We start from the raw sequence: 20081 nt of genomic DNA on the forward strand, positions 1-20081 counted from the left end.
TGTGCTTCTCAGTCACCTGGTCAGGAAGTATGACCTCCGTAGGGGAGAACGAGATGCATCTCAGACAGTTACCCTGTCAAATAGGTTGTCTTGAATGACCTGAATACTTTATTTTAAAATAATCTCAATAATATTGTTTATATAGCATTTTGTATTTTTTTCATCTGTTTTTCCCCATACCTATGTATATATTAATTTCTTTAAAATAAAAAAAGGGCAGTTATTTAAGTTGTGATCAAGGGAAGCATACTGAAAAAGTTTTTATTTGTGAAACTTAGCCATGTAGAAAAATTGGTAATTTTCATTTTACTCCATTCAAATGGGAAGTTCGGATCTTTCAAAAAACGAACTTTTAAGTGTTTTCCCTTCTGTGCTATTGATTGGGAAATATAATCTTAGAATTTTCACCTTGTTGGCTTGATGAAAAAGAAACATGATTCAGCAAATAGATGTTTATCAAATGTCTCATCTTTAAAAATGTAAAAGACCAGGACACAATTTGGGGACTCATCCCTTGAAATTCTTTTTCTTTTTTTAATAGTTTTTATTTATTTATTTTTGCCTGTGCTGGGTCTTCCTTGCTGCGTGGGCTTTTCTCTAGTTGTGGCAAGAAGGGGCTACTTTCTACTTGCGGTGCGTGGGTGTCTCATCCCGGAGATCTCTCTTGTTGCTGAACATGGGTCCTAGGGTGTCAGGGCTTCAGTAATTGATGTCACATGTGGGCTCAGTAGTTGTGGCTCCTGGACTCTAGAACACAGGCTCAGTAGTTGTGGCAAATATGCTTAGTTGTTCCAAGCATGTGGGATCTTCCCAGGGATGGAACCTGTGTCTCTTGTATTGACAGGCGGATTCCCCACCACTAAGCCACCAGGGAAGCCTCAAATTCTGTTTCTGTTTTGATGGACTGCCTTAGTTAACATTTCACTCTCCCAAACACTTGTTGAGTGCCACTGTGCACAGTGCACTCTGCTGGCATTAACTTTTATAATTAATTACTTAGTGATACCCTTATAGTATCACTAAGAGAAGGAAATGGCAACCCACCCCAGTATTCTTGCCTGGAGAATCCCAGGGACGGCGGAGCCTGGTGGGCTGCCATCTATGGGGTCGCACAGAGTCAGACATGACTGAAGTGACTTAGCAGCAAACCCTTATAGTTAAAGTGATGGGTAAAATAGCAAAACATTGGGGATACTAAATAAATTATTTGTGGGAAGGTATTTCTTCAAATGGCATAGTAAGCACCAAATTCAGGGAAGCTTTCAAAGAATTGTCTTGGACTTGCCAAAACAAACATAGGAGAAGTAATCAAAACACAGGAATAATCTCTATGAGAAGTATAGCAACAAAATGTCACAAATCAAATGATAGAACAACTCAGTAGACTATAGGTCTCTGGGAAGCAAATTTAAAGGAAATACTCATAAACATGGAAAAATTTAGATTTATGACCATTTATAAGAAGACTGAATATTTAGGAGGTATTTTTCTTTGTTCTTGTTAATTTTAGCAGTAAAGGTGAGTCAGTAAAATTATCAGGCTATCATATTTATCCTTGTTTATTAGCTATTTGGGCGCAAAATACCTTTCTCTCCATGATTATTAGGAATAGTTTAGTTGATGCCAGGAAGCAGATATTATTGTTGTTGTTGTTGTGATTATTTTAATTATTCCTGGGTCATAATCAAGCCTAAATGATGATAATATCTAAAAGCAACTCTGTGTTTGCCTGTGGTGTGTTTCTTAGGCTTGTGCCTGAACTGAGCTTTTTGCATCTATTTAAGCAATAGCTTCTAGCTTGACTGGTCAATGTGTCCTTAAATGTGTGTGATCTTTGACAACACTGGTAGGGTTGGGCTGCAGTGACAAAGGAGTTATATCCATTACCTTGGGTGTCTAGTCTTCCAACTTTATACTGTTTAGAAATGAACTCCAGGGACTCAAGAGTAGCATGGATATTCCAATATAAAATGATATGTTGCTGTTAAGGAATAGTTTTTTACGATAGATTAATCATGAGGTGAATTATAAATATTTCACATACTAATTATATTAGTTTATGGAGATAAAACACCATATGAAGTGTTCCCAGCACACTCAGCAAGTTAGATGTGCTTTGCATGTTAATTGATTTAACTTCTTCAAGGCTGATGATCATGAATCCCTGAAGATGACAGGAATTATTATCATTATATTGTACATTCCAAATCTTTATACCAGATTGACACCTACCTCTCCCCAGGAGTTTCTTGTCTTTTGGATGGTATCTTCAGTCCTTGATACGTTTGCATGGTAAAGCAGAAAACAGTGCCTAGCACATTATTAAAGACCCCAGGAAAAAGTAATGGACTCCATCAAAGTGAATGTGGAAGTGTCAGTCACTGAATCCTGTCTGACTCCTTGCAACTCCATGGACTGTAGCCTGCCAGGTTCCTCTGTCCATGGAATTCTCCAGGCAGGAATACTGGAGTGAGTAGCCATTCCCTTCTCCAGGGGAATCTTCCCAACTCAGGGATTGAACCTGGGTCTCTTCCTTGCAGGCAGATTCTTTACTGTCTGAGCCATCAGGGAAGCCTGGACTCTATCAAACACAGCATCAGGTAGTACTTCCTAGAATTGTATTGGATGCCAAAGTAAGAAAGTACTTTCTTTGGACAGCCTGAGATTCTTTCCAATTTGTTTTTTTATGGTAGGAGTAAATGACATATTGAACACTTGACTATAAATAGAGAATCATCTGGCTTTACTTTCTCAATATCATTGAAGTAATGAATTAATGATTGATTGATTCATTTATTTGAAAACATTTACTGAGCACCTGAGATAAGGGAGTGAACAAGGAAGATATATATAAGTTCAGTTCAGTCGCTCAGTCGTGTCCGACTCTTTGCAACCCCATGAATTGTGGCACGCCAGGCCTCTCTGTCCATCACCAACTCCCGGAGTCTACCCAAACCCATGTCTATCAAATCGGTGATGCCATCCAACCATCTCATCCTCTGTTGTCCCCTTCTCCTCCCGCCCCCAATCCTACCCAGCATTAGGGTCTTCTCCAATGAGTCAACCCTTCGCATGAGGTGGCCAAAGTATTGGAGTTTCAGCTTCAACATCAGACCTTCCAATGAACACCCAGGATTGATCTCTTTTAGGATGGATTGATTGGATCTCCTTGCAGTCCAAGGGACTCTCAAGAGTCTTCTCCAACACCACAGTTCAAAAGCATCAATTCTGCGGCGCTCAGCATTCTTCACCGTCCAACTCTCACATCCATACATGACCACTGGAAAAACGATAGCCTTGACTAGACGGACTTTTGTTGGCAGAGTAATCTCTCTGCTTTCAAATATGCTATCTAGGTTGGCCATAACCTTCCTTCCAAGGAGTAAGCGTCTTTTAATTTCATGGCTGCAGTCACCATCAGCAGTGATTCTGGAGCCCCCCAAAATAAAGTCTGACACTGTTTCCACTGTTTCCCCAACTATTTCCCATGAAGTGTTGGGACCAGATGCCATGATCTTAGTTTTCTGAACGTTGAGCTTTAAGCCAACTTTTTCACTCTCCTATTTCACCTCCATCAAGAGGCTCTTTAGTTCTTCTTCACTTTCTGCCATAAGGGTGGTGTCATCCGCATATCTGAGGTTATTGATATTTCTCCCGGCAATCTTGATTCCAGCTTGTGTTTCTTCCAGCCCAGCATTTCTCATGATGTACTCTGCATAGAAGTTAAATAAGCAGGGTGACAATATACAGCCTTGACTTACTCCTTTTCCTATTTGGAACCAGTCTGTTGTTCCATGTCCAGTTCTAACTGTTGCTTCCTGACCTGCATACAGGTTTCTCAAGAGACAGGTCAGATGGTCTGGTATTCCCATCTCTTTCAGAATTTTCCACAGTTTATTGTGATCCACACAGTCAAAGGCTTTGGCATAATCAATAAAGCAGAAATAGATGTTTTTCTGGAACTCTGTTGCTTTTTCGATGATCCAGCGGATATTGGCAATTTGATCTCTGCTTCCTCTGCGTTTTCGAAAACCAGCTTGAACATCTAGAAGTTCACGGTTCACGTATTGCTGAAGCCAGGCTTGGAGAATTTTGAGCATTACTTTGCTAGCATGTGAGATGAGTGCAATTGCACGGTAGTTTGAGCATTCTTTGGCATTGCCTTTCTTTGGGATTGGAATGAAAACTGACCTCTTCCAGTCCTGTGGCCACTGCTGAGTTTTCCAAATTTGCTGGCATATCGAGTGCAGCACTTTCACAGCATCACCTTTGAGGATTTGAAATAGCTCAACTGGAATTCCATCACCTCCACTAGCTTTGTTCGTAGTGATGCTTTCTAAGGCCCACTTGACTTCACATTCCAGGATGTCTGGCTCTAGGTGAGTGATCACACCATCGTGATTATCTAGGTTGTGAAGATCTTTTTTGTACAGTTCTTCTGTGTATTCTTGCCACCTCTTCTTAATATCTTCTGCTTCTGTTAGGTCCATACCATTTCTGTCCTTTATCGAGCCTGTCTTTGCATGAAATGTTCCTTTGGTATCTCTAATTTTCTTGAAGAGATCTCTAGTCTTTCCCAATCTGTTGTTTTCCTCTATTTCTTTGCACTGATCACTGAGGAAGGCTTTCTTATCTCTCCTTGCTATTCTTTGGAACTCTGCATTCAGATGAGAATATCTTTCCTTTTCTCCTTTGCTTTTCGCTTCTCTTCTCTTCCCAGCTATCTGTAAGGCTTCCTCAGACAGCCATTTTGCTTTTTTTGCATTTCTTTTCCATGGGGATTTTCTTGATCCCTGTCTTCTGTACAATGTCACGAACCTCTGTCCATAGTTCATCAGGCACTCTGTCTATCAGGTCTAGTCCCTTAAATCTATTTGTCACTTCCACTGTATACTCATAAGGGATTTGATCTAGGTCATACCTGAATGGACTAGTGGTTTTCCCTACTTTCTTCAATTTAAGTCTGAATTTGGCAATAAGCAGTTCATGATCTGAGCCACAGTCTGCTCCTGGTCTTGTTTTTGCTGACTGTATAGAGCTTCTCCATCTTTGGCTGCAAAGAATATAATCAATCTGATATCGGTGTTGACCATCTGGTGATGTCCACATGTAGAGTCTTCTCTTGTGTTGGTTGGAAGAGGGTGTTTGCTATGACCAGTGCCTTCTCGTGGCAAAACTCTATCAGCCTTTGCCCTGCCTCATTCTGTACTCCAAGGCCAAACTTGCCTGTTACTCCAGGTGTTTCTTGACTTCCTACTTTTGCATTCCAGTCCCCTATAATGAAAAGGACATCTTTTTGGGGTGTTCGTTCTAGAAGGTCTTGTAGGTCTTCATAGAACCGTTCAACTTTAGCTTCTTCGGCGTTACTGGTCAGGGCATAGACTTGGATTACTGTGATATTGAATGGTTTGCCTTGGAATCGAACAGAGATCATTCTATCGTTTTTGAGATTGCATTCAAGTACTGCATTTTGGACTCTTTTGTTGACCATGATGACTACTCCTTTTCTTCTAAGGGATTCTTGCCCACAGTAGTAGATATAATGGTCATCTGAGTTAAATTCACCCATTCCAGTCCATCTTAGTTCGCTGATTCCTAGAATGTCGACGTTCACTCTTGCCATCTCCTGTTTGACCACTTCCAATTTGCCTTGATTCATGTACCTAACATTCCAGGTTCCTAAGCAATATTGCTCTTTATAGCATCGGACCTTGCGTCTATCACCAATCACATCCACAACCTGGTATCGTTTTTGCTTTGGCTCCATTCCATCATTCTTTCTGGAGTTATTTCTCCACTGATCTCCATTAGCATATTGGGCACCTACTGACCTGGGGAGTTCATCTTTCAATGTCCTATCTTTTTGCCTTTTCATACTGTTCATGGGGTTCTCAAGGCAAGAATACTGAAGTGGTTTGCCATGCTTGCTATAAAAGAACTTAAGATCCAGAGTAGTAACTGCTATGTTGGGGAAACTAAGGATCCTAAAGAAAAGAACAGCAGATCTCATTTATCTCATCAGGGAGTATATACTGTTAATGGGAGGAAGCAAGATACCATATGAAATATGGCAGAAACATGTAGCTCAGTATGTAAAGTTATATAACAATCCAAACTTGCATTTTTAACAGACACATTTGGTGACCAAGCTCTTTAGTTTAATTAAATCTCCAATTCAGTTTCTTTCATTGGTCTATACTCCACTTACATTCAACATTGGTAAAATCTGTCTCAGTATTTCTCCTCTACTCCAACTGCTGATATGTTTTCTCTTCTTGTGTTAAGGAATGGTACTACTCCCTGGCTGATTACAGAAGCTAGAAACCCTTGAGTCACCTTTAACCTCTCCTTCCCCCACCAAGTCAGCCATTTCTGTTTCCTTCATTGCTCTTAATATCATCCACTTCTCTCTATCCCCTTGTCCCAACCAACTCCTTGTTATTTCAGCCTGCTGATTCCTTCCTATTATTTAGAGTGGTGCCTAGATTGCGTTTCTTCAGGAGATCCTTCATTGATGGTCATCCCCTTTCCACAATTTGTCTAACACTATAATCACTCAGTAGATATGTGATAAATGAAGGGATGAAACAAAACTGTCTGGGTTAGTACAGGTTGGTACTTTATATTCTTTTATTTCTCAAGACATAGACTCTCATAAGTATAGTTAATAGGAAACATTGTCATGTTCTAATCTCTGATGATTCAAAATCAGTGTGGAATAACTATAAAAGCAGGGGCTTTGAGTCCAGATCAATTTGATTTGAAACTCATCTCTGCCTCTTAGTAACTGCTATTGTTTTAGCTCTTAATCAAACCTCTTGTATTTTAACTTCTTAAATGGTAAAAAAATGGGAAAAAGTGGACAAATCTCTTAGGATAATGATTAAACGAGAAGATGCACTTTCAAAAAGTTGTATTAAGGATTTCGTTATCAGAAAGTAATGATGGACAGCCATGCTTTTAAATGAACTGGTTTTATCTATATTTGGTAATGTGTAGAGCAATCTCTCTTATTTTGAGGCTGTTAGAGATGGTGGTACTTTGTCTGATTCCTTGTTCTCTTGTTTTACTACCACTTTTCTTTGCCAATGAGCATTCTTAACTCAATTAAGGACAGTAAGAAGAAATAAAGCTTTCCTAGTATGATAATAAATGTACAAGGTATCCCTATATGGTTGGCAAGTAAAGTATGAACTTCATGAACTTCTAATGCTATATTTGGTTACCTTTAGCCAGTACTATTGCCTGGAAAATCCCATGGATGGAGGAGCCTGGTAGGCTACAGTCCATAGGGTCGCAAAGAGTCGGACACGACTGAGCGACTTCACTTCACTTCACTAGGTTGTAAAACCTTTTCAGTTTTACCTGTTTATTTCCTTTTATTTTTTTCAAACCCTTAACTTTAGCTAATTGTCCTTCTTCTCTGGTTTATGTAACTAAAACTGATCCTTCCGGACCCAGAACCTCCAAATGCAGGCCTTCCCTGTTGTGCTCAGTAAATGTGAGATGGCCTGGTTTTCCGCTGCCCTTAGCTTTCTGTTCTTCCTCTCAACTGATGGAGCTTAGTGCCTATCCCTTCATTCATAATCAACCTTGCACTGCTTTGTGACATTTCTTGGGCAGGACAGCTGCCTATCCTGTTAGTTACCTTTTTAAAAATTTATTGTTATTTAATGTTTCCTGTACTTGTGGCTTGTTTTGCCAATTATATTGTCAGCTCTTTTGGAACTGGGATGATATACTTCTTAGCTTGTCTAGTCAAAAGACTTGACAATATTTTGATTTGTTGACTTATTGATAGCTGGTCTCAAATGGATATATCTGTAAATAAATGTTCTGATTGGCTCTTGTTATTTTGTACCTTACAAGAATACGCCTAACAGATTCTAGTCCCCAAATACATAAAAAGTGCTTTTGACACAGTAAAAATTTCAGTTTATTTTATATTTTTTTCAATAATAGGCTCATTTTCCCTTCCTGTTAATTCCCTTCTTGTCACAAACATAATTACTGAGTGTCTTGAAGCATTAAAATACTTGAGCGTTTGCTGGAGTGATTTAAAAGATACCTGGATTTAAGTGGCACTGCTAGCTAAGAAAGCACTACAGGTATTATGTAATTTGTCTCCTGAAACATCCGTAAGGCAGTTCAGAGTGCTGATGATGGTGGGGTGGATAGATGTTAAGAAACCAATTGAAGACACTACTTAATGGAAAGTCCTGCTTACAGACCTCAGTACCCTGCCTTTTGAACATGTATTGTTTGTATTGTGTTCTCCTAGCCTTCATGATAAGCACAGGAAAAAAATATTACATAGTGGAAGAAACCAAAACTAACCTTTTAATTGATGCTACATCATGGGACAGCTTTGGGGAAACTATTAGCTTGTAAATTATCTCCCACAAGGACCTAGCAAATTAAATGACTGCATTTCATTCTCCTTAATTTGCTTTATTATTTTTATTTATTATTATTATTATTTTTGGCCATGTTTTGCAGCTTGCAGGATCTTTCTCCAACCAGGAATCAAACTCAGGCCCTAGGAGTGAAAGCGCTGAGTCCTAACAATTGGACCTTCAGGGAATTCCCTGTTTCTTTTCCCTTTAAATATGGCTTTCATCTTATAATTTTAATTGTTTCAGCAAATGGGAACATTTGGTTATATGTGTTCTTCAAGGTTTTTGAGAATCAATAGCATTTCAGCGTGCAGTGGACATGTTCTAATTAAGATCAAGTAGCTGACAACTAAACATGTTTAAAATGATGTTTTATATCAGGGATTAGTGATTAGAACTCAGTTATCTTTCTACACAGGGTTTTTTTTTTTTGATAAATTTAAAAAATATATTTAAGCCAAAGACTTTTGAAATGTTTGGGAATAATTTTCATATATGCATGTATGTATCACTGAGCTCCCGGTTACATTGAAACACTGTCAACACACTTTGAAAGTGACACAGTGGAGGAAAGGATAACACTCTTCTCTTTCACTTCTCACATCCAGTTCATCAGCAAACCCCATTAGACAGCTTCTCAGCACCATCAGTGCTATCATCTTAGTTCAAGCCACCATCATATCTTTTCTCTTCCTTACTGTTGTCCCTTCTTCCAAAATGATTCCTTGCAGTCTGTTTTCCATACTGTAGTCAGAGTAATGTTTTCTGATATTAAAAAATAATAAACAGTTCATGAAATACATAAACAAATGTAATAGAAACATAGATTATATAAGAAAACATTTAGACTTTATGTATTTAAATAAATCTAAACATATCTATATATCTAAAACTCATGTTCCGATTGATGACATTATGACACGTCATATCTTGAAATCTGTTAAAATATGTGTTTTGGAAATTGTTAACATAGCAAAGCATGTAAAATACTAAAAGCAAAAAATAAAATTGTAATAATTTATACGTATTACAAAATGAAAAAGTAAAGGTAAATCCATCAAATATACATTTATTGTTTTGTCATTTCCCTAATTAAAACCCTTTATTCTCTTCCCATTGCTCTTACCATAAAATTCAAAGTAAGTTTCATGTCTCACAGAGGCCCATTGACATCCTCAGCATCTTCTCTGGTGACTTGTTGAACAAATGGCTCCAGTTTCCTTGGTCCTTATTCAATTTCTCAACCTGCCAATTTTCTTCTTGCCTTAGCTACTTTGTTCTCCTTTTTGGGTCCATATTTAGTTTAGTACCTTGCAAATAATAGATGCTTAATGTAGTGTGACTAAATAAGCACCAAAATGCAAATAGTAGCCATCTCTTCCAGGGTGGTTGTGCATGATACTTCATTTATGTTTTTTGAATTTAAAACATTTTCTGTAATGAACATGTATTTTCTAATTATCAGAAGGTAAACAATTATCATTCTGGGCTTCTAGAATTGGAGACCCTGGTAGGTGAAATTCAGTAAGTCAGCAGGAGCTTAGAAATTAAATTATCATAAGTCAATCAAGAGTCTGTACAAAGAAATCAATTCAATGAGGCAATTCATTCAGGTAGGATGGGTGGAGTGTTGGGTTAAAGGAAGTTGGTCCATCTAAGTTGTGCTTTCCAATTACTTTATGCCTAATTTAATTTAAATTAAATTTAAAATTTAGTTCCTCAGTTACACTAGCAACATTGCAAGTGCTTTATAGTCATGGTAGCTAGCTTCTGCTATATTGAACAGTATAGATAGGGAAATTTTTATCATGTAGAAAATATTATATCACAGAAAGTATGGGATCTAGAATCCTGGAAACAGATATCAGGGAACAGAGACTCAAGATAGGCAACAAAAGAATGAAGAAAGAGTTAGGTAGTGAGGTTGGGCAATGTGAATCTGGAAAAGGAGTTTATTTTGAGTATTCAGAATTTGAGTATTGAAACTTTGAATTCAAAGTTTGAGTATTCAAAGGAGTTTTGAGCAAAGTGACACAGCTGGAAGAAGGCATTTATTTTTCCGTTCAAGTCTTGTGGAAGCCCTGGAAGAAATTGTTTAAGTATAAATAACAATGCAAATTAGTATCTGTGTTAAATTGTTTTCTGTATCCCTTTATGTGATAAATGGCTTTGGAAAGTGGGGGACTATTGAAAAGATTTTATTGGGCAAGAGTAACTAGTCCATGAAGGATTTTCTCCTTGATTGTATATGGCAGTGGTTAGAAAACTGAATGCCTGTCCTCTGTTTCTCATTTCACTGCCCCTTCATACTTCATACTTTTAAGGTATAAAAGTATGCATCTTGATAACAGTAAACACAGCTACACTGCTTAGGTATATTTTAACATCTCTTTTGATTCATCAAGAAAATAGGATGAAAGGCAAACAACAAGTATATTCAAACTGAATCAAAGAAAAATAAAATCTTGAATTTAATTATGTTGAATAATTCCTTAAGCAAATGTGACTCAGATTGTAGGTATAATGTGTATTGGAAATACTTGAAGCATGTGTATGGATACAATTCCAAATACTAGAACATTATAACACAGAACCGTTTTGGTTAGACGATTTTAATAGCAGCTTACTTATACTTTTGGTGAGATGGTGAGCTAATGATGTAGCTGTTAATTTGAATTTAGCAGACATTTTAAATATAGGTTTCTCTTACAGAGACAAAAGTTGCAATTTAAAGCTCTTTGGTGGTCTAAAAACAGCTTAATTCTGTAGTAGCATGGTAATAAGTACTAATCCAGCTTATACAGTGATTGTAGTATGTCATGTTTGTGAAAGATTGCCCAACTGCTTTCTCTGGGTTTTATGTTAATTTAAAAATATTAAACATAAAACCTTATAACATCTTCATGCTGAGATAAACTGTTCAATTTAACTTGTGCTCAAGCAGCAGCTGTCAGGAATTATCTTGTTCCTAGTGGTTTTTGCTATCACCTTGTGCCCTTTCCTGCCAGAGACACAGTGTGGGATGATAAAGCTCACCTTGTTAGGATTTATTGCTTAAATAATACCTGAGGCAAGATGTACACTGGGAACCTATAGTTTAACTGCTGATTGAGTGATGTCATTCATTGTGTTATTGTACCTTTTTTTTTTTAATTGATAAAAGGAGGGCAGAGTAAAAATTGCCTATGAATCTTACCTGCATTTTTTTTTTTTTGAGAGCATCTTCCTCACTTCTTTTTAGATATCACTGAGCTGAATATTTGAGGAGTTGCTTATTGTTCAGTTTAACTGCCATTTTACAAGCAAAAAGCAAAGAGAAATGTTTTACTTATGTTGGAGATAATTTCCACAATTTAGAAGTAGTGACGGCTATTTCAAAATTAGTTATAAAAATAAAATGAGTTTCTTATTAATGACTGAACAAACTGAAGGAAGTGTTGGTGTGGGCAGTCCCAAATGGGTAATATTGTGAACCATTGCCATTTTACTTCTGAATGTATTGCATCCTTTCATTTGAGAACTTCTATTTGGAAGGTTCAATTTTAAATTTGGATTTCTTGATTATGGATCAGCTGGTAGGTAGGGTAAAGAGAGGTGGTGTGTGGTTGGAGGAGAGTAAAGGCCTTGCTTTAGTTAAACATTTGCTACAGTTGTTCCACCCTGAGGATAATTCCCATGGAGCAAATGAACAATTGGATTATGCCTGCTGCTGCTAAGTCGCTTCAGTCGTGTCCGACTCTGTGCAACCCCATAGACAGCAGCCCACCAGGCTCCACCATCCCTGGGATTCTCCAGGCAAGAATACTGGAGTGGGTTGCCATTTCCTTCTCCAGTGCATGAACAGGAAAAGTGAAAGTGAAGTCGCTCAGTCATGTCTGACTCTTAGCGACCCCATGGACTACAGCTTACCAGGCTCCTCCGTCCATGGGATTTTCCAGGCAAGAGTACTGGAGTGGGGTGCCATTGCCTTCTCCTGGATTATGCCTAGAAATACATAATGAGGGACTTATTATTTATGGAATGTAACATTTTTCCCTTCTTCTTACTGCCATCTAATGCATATCCTCCTAAGTTTGTAGTTTTATAAATGTATAACTTAAAAATTGGTAAAGGTAGATCAATGAGTTACAATATACTATTTATTTAATCAATTATAAACACTTCTATGAATATTTGAATATTTGTTATTAGTGACCTTTTGACCAAACCAGTTAAGAATTAGTTGCAGACATTATGATACTTTACATGTAAATAATTCAACATGTCTCCTAAGAACGAGGATATTCTCCTATATAACAGCAGTAAAATTGCTGCACTTCAATTTAAGATTGATAAAACTTTACAATTTTATATTCAACCCAATACTCAGAGTTTCCCTATTGTCCTTATATCTTTTGTAGTTGTTTTTTTCCCCATTCAGTATCCCATCAAGGATCACACACTGCATTTTGTTTGGGGATCTCTTTATTCTCCTTTACTCTAGATTTTCTTTTTCCTTTTATGACCTTGACATTCTTGAAGATCCAGCCCCAATTATTTTGCAGACTGGCCGGCTGTTTCCTCATGACCAAATTCAGATTAAACATTTGGGGCAGGAATTGGCAATCTCTGTCTTTCTATCATGTATTGGGAAATACATGATATCCCTTTGATCCACCATTGTTCATATTAAGTTTGATCACTTGGTAAGTTGATGTCTACCAAATTTCTCCATTAATTAATTGAAGTTACTTCTCTATGTAATTAATAGATGGAAGCTGTAGTTAATGAATTTTTCTTCCTTGTGTGTGAATGCATCCTGTTTGCTTAGGTCTCAATGATTGAGTCATTGCTTGCAATAGTGTGTATGTTGAGGGTGGGAGCAGGGAAAGAGGGAAGGGGAAGTATTACTCAATAACTTGCTCTACCAATCACAATCAAATTTTTTTTAAGGAAAATATTGATTGAGATTAAATTTTATTTTTCTCTCTGCTAAAGATCAGATTTGTAGATAAGCAAGTATCTTTGTATTTCAGAATTTTCAGTCTCTATTTTATTTTTATTTATTGGCCCCACCGTGTACATGCAGGATCTTAGTTCCCTGACTGGGAATCGAACTCATTCCCCTTGCATTGAGTGCAGAGTCTTAGCCACTGGATCATCAGGGAAGTCCCCAGTTCTAGTTTTAGAAAAGTTTATACTTGATGGAGGTGGGAATATTTTTGGACAAAATAGAGGACATTTTCAGATATAAATTTTCTATTTGATTTAGTTGAGTACAAATAGACAATTAAAAATGCATCTTCTTGATAAGATATTTTACTTTAAAACAATAAATCGTAACATTAATACAGCAATGTGAGTTTAGAAAAGTCTCTACTTTTGGGTCTTCTGTTCCTCCTTTAGTCTATGGAGAAGACACTTGAATTCCCATTTATGATATATGCTCTCGTTATGTAATTATTCTTCTTATGTGAAAGGCTAGTGCTGCAGATCATATAAACACCTGAAGTTAGCCATTTGGCTTGTCAGCAAGGGAGAATTTATAGTAGTTGTAATCATGGTAATAACAAGGATGCTATTTTGTATTTATTAAGTACAATAAAAAGCATCTGCAATGTAAGTGGTGTACAACGAATTCATATCTGTAGTGTAATGAACAGTACTTTGGCTTAGAAGACCACGAGTCTCTGCTTTGCCACTCTCTACCAGTGTGATTTCTAGGAAAAACTCTTAACCTTCTTGAATCTCATGTTTTAGAATGGGAATTAAAGCTGTAAGGGTTAAATGATTCTATATTATGTTATAAAGGTGGCATTTCATCAAAATTGTGCCATCTAAATGTCCCCAGCTGCTCAGGGACTGTAATTTGTCCCTCTTTTGTGTCCACATGTGTTGGCCACCTTGTTAGTGAAATATTTCCAGATTGTACCGGACAGTTGTCTGTTTGTCCTTTAATATTTTGTTCATATCACTATTATAAACAGCATTCATTCTGCGGGCTGTCTTGTTCACCTTTTGTCTTCTTCCTGGCTTGACCCTGGTACATAGTAGGCCTTGATAATAAATGTTTGTGGAATGAATGAGTAAATAGACACTATTTCATTTATAAACATGGATATGTAGACATTCAGTTTCCTTTCCCCCCCCCAAAGACAAGGAACCAGCCTTTCTTCATTTTTTTAAATTTAGGTTTTATATAAGGGATATTACAGACTGTACATCTGGTGCCATTAGCAGTCCAGTAATCGAGAAGAAAATATAAAACCAACCCCACAAATATTGCAGAATATTTAAAAGGGGGGCAGTGAGAAACATGCCAAGAGAAAAAGCCCTCCCTCACTAGATAAGTCTGTTGCATAAATCAAAAGGGTTTATGTCATAACACGAACATGTGCCATTCCTGCTCATATATTGAATTTCAGTAGTTAGTTGCATAAAGAAGTAAAGTGTAATGAAACTGGCAAGCAAAGTATTCCCCAGTCAGCCTTATCTTTGTTCCATTTGTCCTTCAGATAGAGCTTTTCTTGCCTTTTTCAATAAAATCCATCCAGCTTTTTTTTTTTTTTTGCATCTCTCAGTAACTGAGCTGAGAAGACCAATGAGATTCAGGGCTTTTATAGTTCTTAGCAGCTGCTTTTTAAGAGATCAAAACTTAGAATGCTGCTACATGGTATTAGGCTTAACTCTTGATGTGTCCCTATGGGGGATATGTTTTCCTTGGGGTAGGATGAGTAGAAAGGAGAGAAGGTGAAGAAAGTATGCTCAGGATGGTAACCCTAATTTCCTTCTTTCCTAGGATCCTCTTCGCAAGCTCAGTGCTTAACCTGACTGAACTGGCTGCCCTTCGACCTGACCTTGGGAAATTGAAAAAGATTCTGTACTTCCATGAGAACCAATTGGTATATCCTGTCAAGAAATGTCAGGAGAGGGATTTCCAATATGGATACAACCAAATTCTCTCCTGGTAGGTATAGATTGTATCACTGTATTTAGTCCTTTGCCATCTTTATCCTTATAGTTAACTTTTAAATCTAGAGACCTATGGTAGACATATTTTTAAAATACCTTCTGTTAGGAGCAAATGTTTAAATATGCCTTCCATGGTAAGAATTACTTCTGCCTCTGCAATATATATATATACATATAAGAGAACAACTAATGTTTTTTATAAAATACATATGTGTAGCAACCTGATTATATGTTGAACTAGTTATTTAACTGTATTTTCTACAACACTCAAAATAGAAGCAAAGGGCTGTCAGGGACCTCCTTCAGCCCCTTATTCCATCATCTGTTGTGTGAGACGTACTTTCAGAAAAGGCAGTTGTTCAACTTTTATTTACCAGCTACTTTCAATGTATCCAGCCAAAATCGAAACAGAAATGTACAGAGGAGTAAACAAAAATTAAAGCGTAACGGAGCAGGAGGTTTTTGTCCTTTTATTCTTATTGTTTGTAAGAGAAAACTATGGAAAATGAATCTTTAGGTGGTTTGGTTTTTTTTTCTTCCCCTCATTGAGTCTTCTGAAATTGCCTAGCCTTAAAATACCATGACATTTCAAAGGTGATGGTCCTTCTCTTTCGTTACTTCAACAAAGTATATCTCTTGAAACTTAGTTAATGAAAGAAGTTAATAACAACTCTGAAACAGCTTTGCTATTGGATCCCATCGACATAACTGCAACGCTCAAATGGAGTCAGTTTGGCAGTGATTGGGTATAGTTTACTCACCATTTTTAATAGTTCTTAGCCTTTGGGGTTGATGATGTGCTTGAACAGACACCGAGCTCTTTTGCTAGTATATTCCATAGTTTCGTTGACATAGAAAAACAGCTAGCTGGTAATACTTCTGTGTTTTGAGCATTTTGTAAATGTTTTCCTGCAATCATTTTTACAAGCTGCTTCAATTGTGAAGTAGCAGTGCTATCAAAATAGAGTGGAGCTGCTTCCCGTCAAATGTCTCGTAAAAAAAAGCAACCGTTTTTAAATTTCATAATAAAATTAAAATACTTTATTTTATATTGAAACAGAGAGGGAAATATGTTTTAAAAACAAAAATAAAATCATTTTATACTTTATCAATATGGAAAACATTTGTAATATTCTTTTGGTTTCTTGAATTAGCATCATTCTTTTCCTTAGATAGTGTGTGTTTATTACCCCTGAGAAATAACTGGGGAAAAAAATTAAGTCTGTTTTTCCCTTTATGGATGGCTTTAAAGTTAATGAAAGTTACACCCACTCATATCAGAGAGGAAATGCATGAAAAAGAATATTTCTGTAAACTATCTTGGTTCTTTAATTTGGCAAAGACTGGGTTTTTAAGAATATATGTAGTTGAGTTGCATGCCCTTTGAGGGCAAATAGCAAAAAAAAAAAAAAATTAACTCACTACCCCTCATCTCTCTGTTTTAGAAAAGATTGTTTTTGCTCAAAGGGAGTGAGACCATAAAATCTTATACATGATTTTGAGCATTGCTCTTCTCAAGAGGGTAAACTGGTAGATGAACTTGGAGAGAAAGAAATGGACTTGATCGTCGCTGGGACTCTTAATGAGAAAGCAATGGTTTGCAGTCATCCAGAGGAAAAATAAGAATGTCAGAAAGCAGTCCAGTTCAGATTCTCTTTGAAAAGTATGACTCCAGTTTCCTGAAATGTTTCTTTAGTTTTCTTGCTGACTTCTGCTTTTGTTGGCACTGTCAGATTTCTTTCTTGACTGTGTGGCAGTTCAGGACTTCAGAGATGACTGACATAAGCGCTCACCTTAAATAGAGGTTTCACTAACCCTCTGACTGATGAACACTTGTTGTAACTATATATTATGACCTGTGGGTCGCTATTACAATATGTGACATATAGTGAAAACAAACTAGCTGTAAAACATCCTTCAACTTTTGGTATATTATTATATTGGCTTCCTAATTGCTCAGTGTTGTGTCAGCACTTCTGTGACATTCTCTTGTATTATCCATGTTGTAATCACTGCTAACCCCAAATTTGCACTAGGTTGCAACTAAAAAAACAAAAAATGCTTGTATGGGAAAACAATTTTGCAGGGGTGGGAGTGGATGGGGTGGCAGGTCAACATTCCTTTTGTTGGGTTTTCATTCCACTATGTACTGATAGTAGGAGCTTTGTCTCAGTAAATGCAAATTAAACTAAACTTAGGATTTGTTATGATATTCCTGCTCTGTAAACTCTATTTATTCATTTGTGTTTTGCAGTCTTGTGGACTTAAGTGTCTTCTTTTCAGTTTTCTTGATGTTCTTTTTAGAGTGAAATAAAACTGTTTTCTCTTTGATCTTGTACACCTTCTTATCAAAGCATTTGTATGCGTCATGTTGAGATCCAGGGACACTGAGACATGGAATCATTGCTTAAAGCAATGAGGGCTATTTTAAAAAACAAAACAATGATTTATTAAAATGGTTTTTTGACTCATAAAGGAAACATAGAACATATTTCGGTTTTATCCAGTTCACCCATGGTTATCATTTGTGTTCATTGGTTTCCAAAAAAATGTTATATGCAAATTTGGAAACCACTGACATATTTATGATGCATAAACTTTGTTTTTACATTTCCTTCTAACTATATATTTTAGATTATTTTTAATTCAAAAAAAAGTGCTAAGGAGAGCATCACAGCATTTACATCAAAAGCAACAGCCAGTATTATATTTCTTTTGTTTAATTTTGAAGGTTCATGGTGTTATGGTCCTTTATAATATATTATGTAATCAGTAGGACCTAGTGGTACAGATTTCTGGATCCATTTTCACCAGTTTCTATCGCTCTGACTCTCCCAAGTCTAACATAATAATAGAATAAGTTACTTGTAGAGTTCTCATATAATCCTTTCTGTGTATGTAGTCTCAGAACTTTCAAAAACTTAACAGTTTCTTGAAACAAAGGTTAAAATGAGAAATAGACTTTAACCACGTTATGAAGGTATGCTCTAGTGTGAAATAACTTTATCTGGATTAGTCTCCTTAAAGGCAGTGAAAAGTATGCCAAGTTTTTTGTTCTCCATACTGTGGTGTAAATCAAAGTACATCACTGACATAAAAACTCAATATGGGTAACTGGGCCACAGAGAGAAAGGTCCTTATGTTTTTGGTGATACTATAGAAAATTCCTGACATTGCAGAGAAATATACTTAGGTTTGAAGCCTCATAAGTGAGAGTGTTAGTGACTCAGTCATGTCTGATTCTTTGCAACCCCATGGAATGTAGCCTGCCAGGCTCCTCCGTCCATGAAATTCTCAAGGCAAGAATACTGGAGTGGGTAGCCATTCTCTTCTCCAGGGATCTTCCTGGATCGAACCCAGGTCTCCTACATTGCAGGCAGATTCTTTACTGTCTAAGGAACCAGGGAAGCCCTGAATCCTCATGGAATCCCATTAAATCACCAAATTCCTCTCCTGCCTTTCCTCTCTGATGCTAGCCATCTAATATCCCTTGATATAAGGCTAATGAAAGTAACTTATCTATTAGGATCATTTTGATAAAAGCTGTAAAGTGAAGAGTTCTTTGCAAACCCAAGGTGCAGTAAAAACTGTGATTAATAAAGAAGTCTTTAAGCTTCTTTATGAAAGAAGTTATACAAAGAACTGAATGAATGTGGGCTCACCATATGCATTTATCCTTTCCCTTTGCAGCCTGGTGGCTGATGTGGTGGCATTCAACTCAGTTTTTAATATGGAGTCATTTCTCACTTCTATTGGAAAATTCATGAAGTTGATTCCTGATCACAGACCCAAGGATCTGGAAAGCATCATCAGACCCAAGTGCCAAGTTATTTACTTTCCCATCAGGTTTCCTGACGTGAGCAGGTCAGTGTGACTCTATTTTCAATATTGTATCATAAATTATTCCCCAAATGTATAAAAATAGGTGCTATTCTTGCCAGTTTTAGCTTTTTCACATAAGCATGGTTAGAGAATTGAGTACTATTTCACCTTGCTATGACTTATAAATCATGTGTCCAGCCTATCACTGAATGGTTAATTCCAATATTAAGTTCTTCCTTTCTTTTATCTTATATTTGTTTGCCAAAGAAAGATGCTTTGGCTTTTAGCACTTGACTGTTTTGTTTCTTCACTTGTTGTTTTGATACAGAAATCATCGTCAAGCATATGTTTCAACCTTTTATTCAGCTTATTCCCAGTGGTTTATATGTATAATAGTAACTCCTAAGTAAGTCAGTGTTAAATTTTACTGCTTAGATTACTTTCATTTCCCATGCTGTTTTTTCTATTTTTTCCTTCTCCTATTTTTTATTATTTATATTATTTTAGTAAAGAATTTGGTATCTTATATTGGGTTGAAATGCATTTAATTGCTATTTCTTTTTCTCAGTCACTAAGGATATTTTTATTACCCTTATCACTGGGCCCACCCTGAATTAGCAATGGATGATGTGGCTCAAAGGGAACATTCTAGAATTCCTTTTCACTTTTGATTAAACCTAGCAAAATTGTTTTTACTGCCACCAGGAATATATCCCCTTTGTGAATAGAAACTTTACTTCAGTCGGACTCATATTAGCTGGGGATGCTGCTGTTTTGTAACTGACTGTGTCCTTAAAAAAGAGCTCAGGGACAGCTGTTTCTTCCCCATCCTTGAAGCGAAGGCAGGAAACAATTTATTGTCCACACATGCTGTGTAGGAGGTCAGCATTAGTGTTTATGTTCTGGACTCAG

At 36.8% G+C, this 20081-nt stretch overlaps 1 protein-coding gene across 50 annotated transcripts in view; it reads left to right on the forward strand.

Annotated features, from left to right (window-relative positions):
* The window catches only part of QTMAN (queuosine-tRNA mannosyltransferase), a 425074-nt gene that overhangs the window by 176206 nt on the left and 228787 nt on the right, over window positions 1–20081 (forward strand). For 42 of the 50 annotated variants that reach the window (XM_081581735.1, XM_081581746.1, XM_081581727.1 and 39 more), the window contains 2 exons: window positions 15175–15342; window positions 19038–19211. In XM_081581735.1, the coding sequence (XP_081437861.1) occupies window positions 15175–15342; window positions 19038–19211 (342 nt within the window). Of the gene's footprint in view, window positions 1–15174; window positions 15343–19037; window positions 19216–20081 lie in introns of all 50 variants that reach the window. The other 8 variants (XM_081581770.1, XM_081581771.1, XM_081581772.1 and 5 more) reach the window with 1 other exon arrangement.

This window comes from Giraffa tippelskirchi, chromosome 3, assembly GCF_054371585.1.
Source record: "Giraffa tippelskirchi isolate mGirTip1 chromosome 3, T2T-mGirTip1v1.2.pri, whole genome shotgun sequence".
NCBI classification, from domain to species: Eukaryota; Metazoa; Chordata; class Mammalia; order Artiodactyla; family Giraffidae; genus Giraffa; species Giraffa tippelskirchi.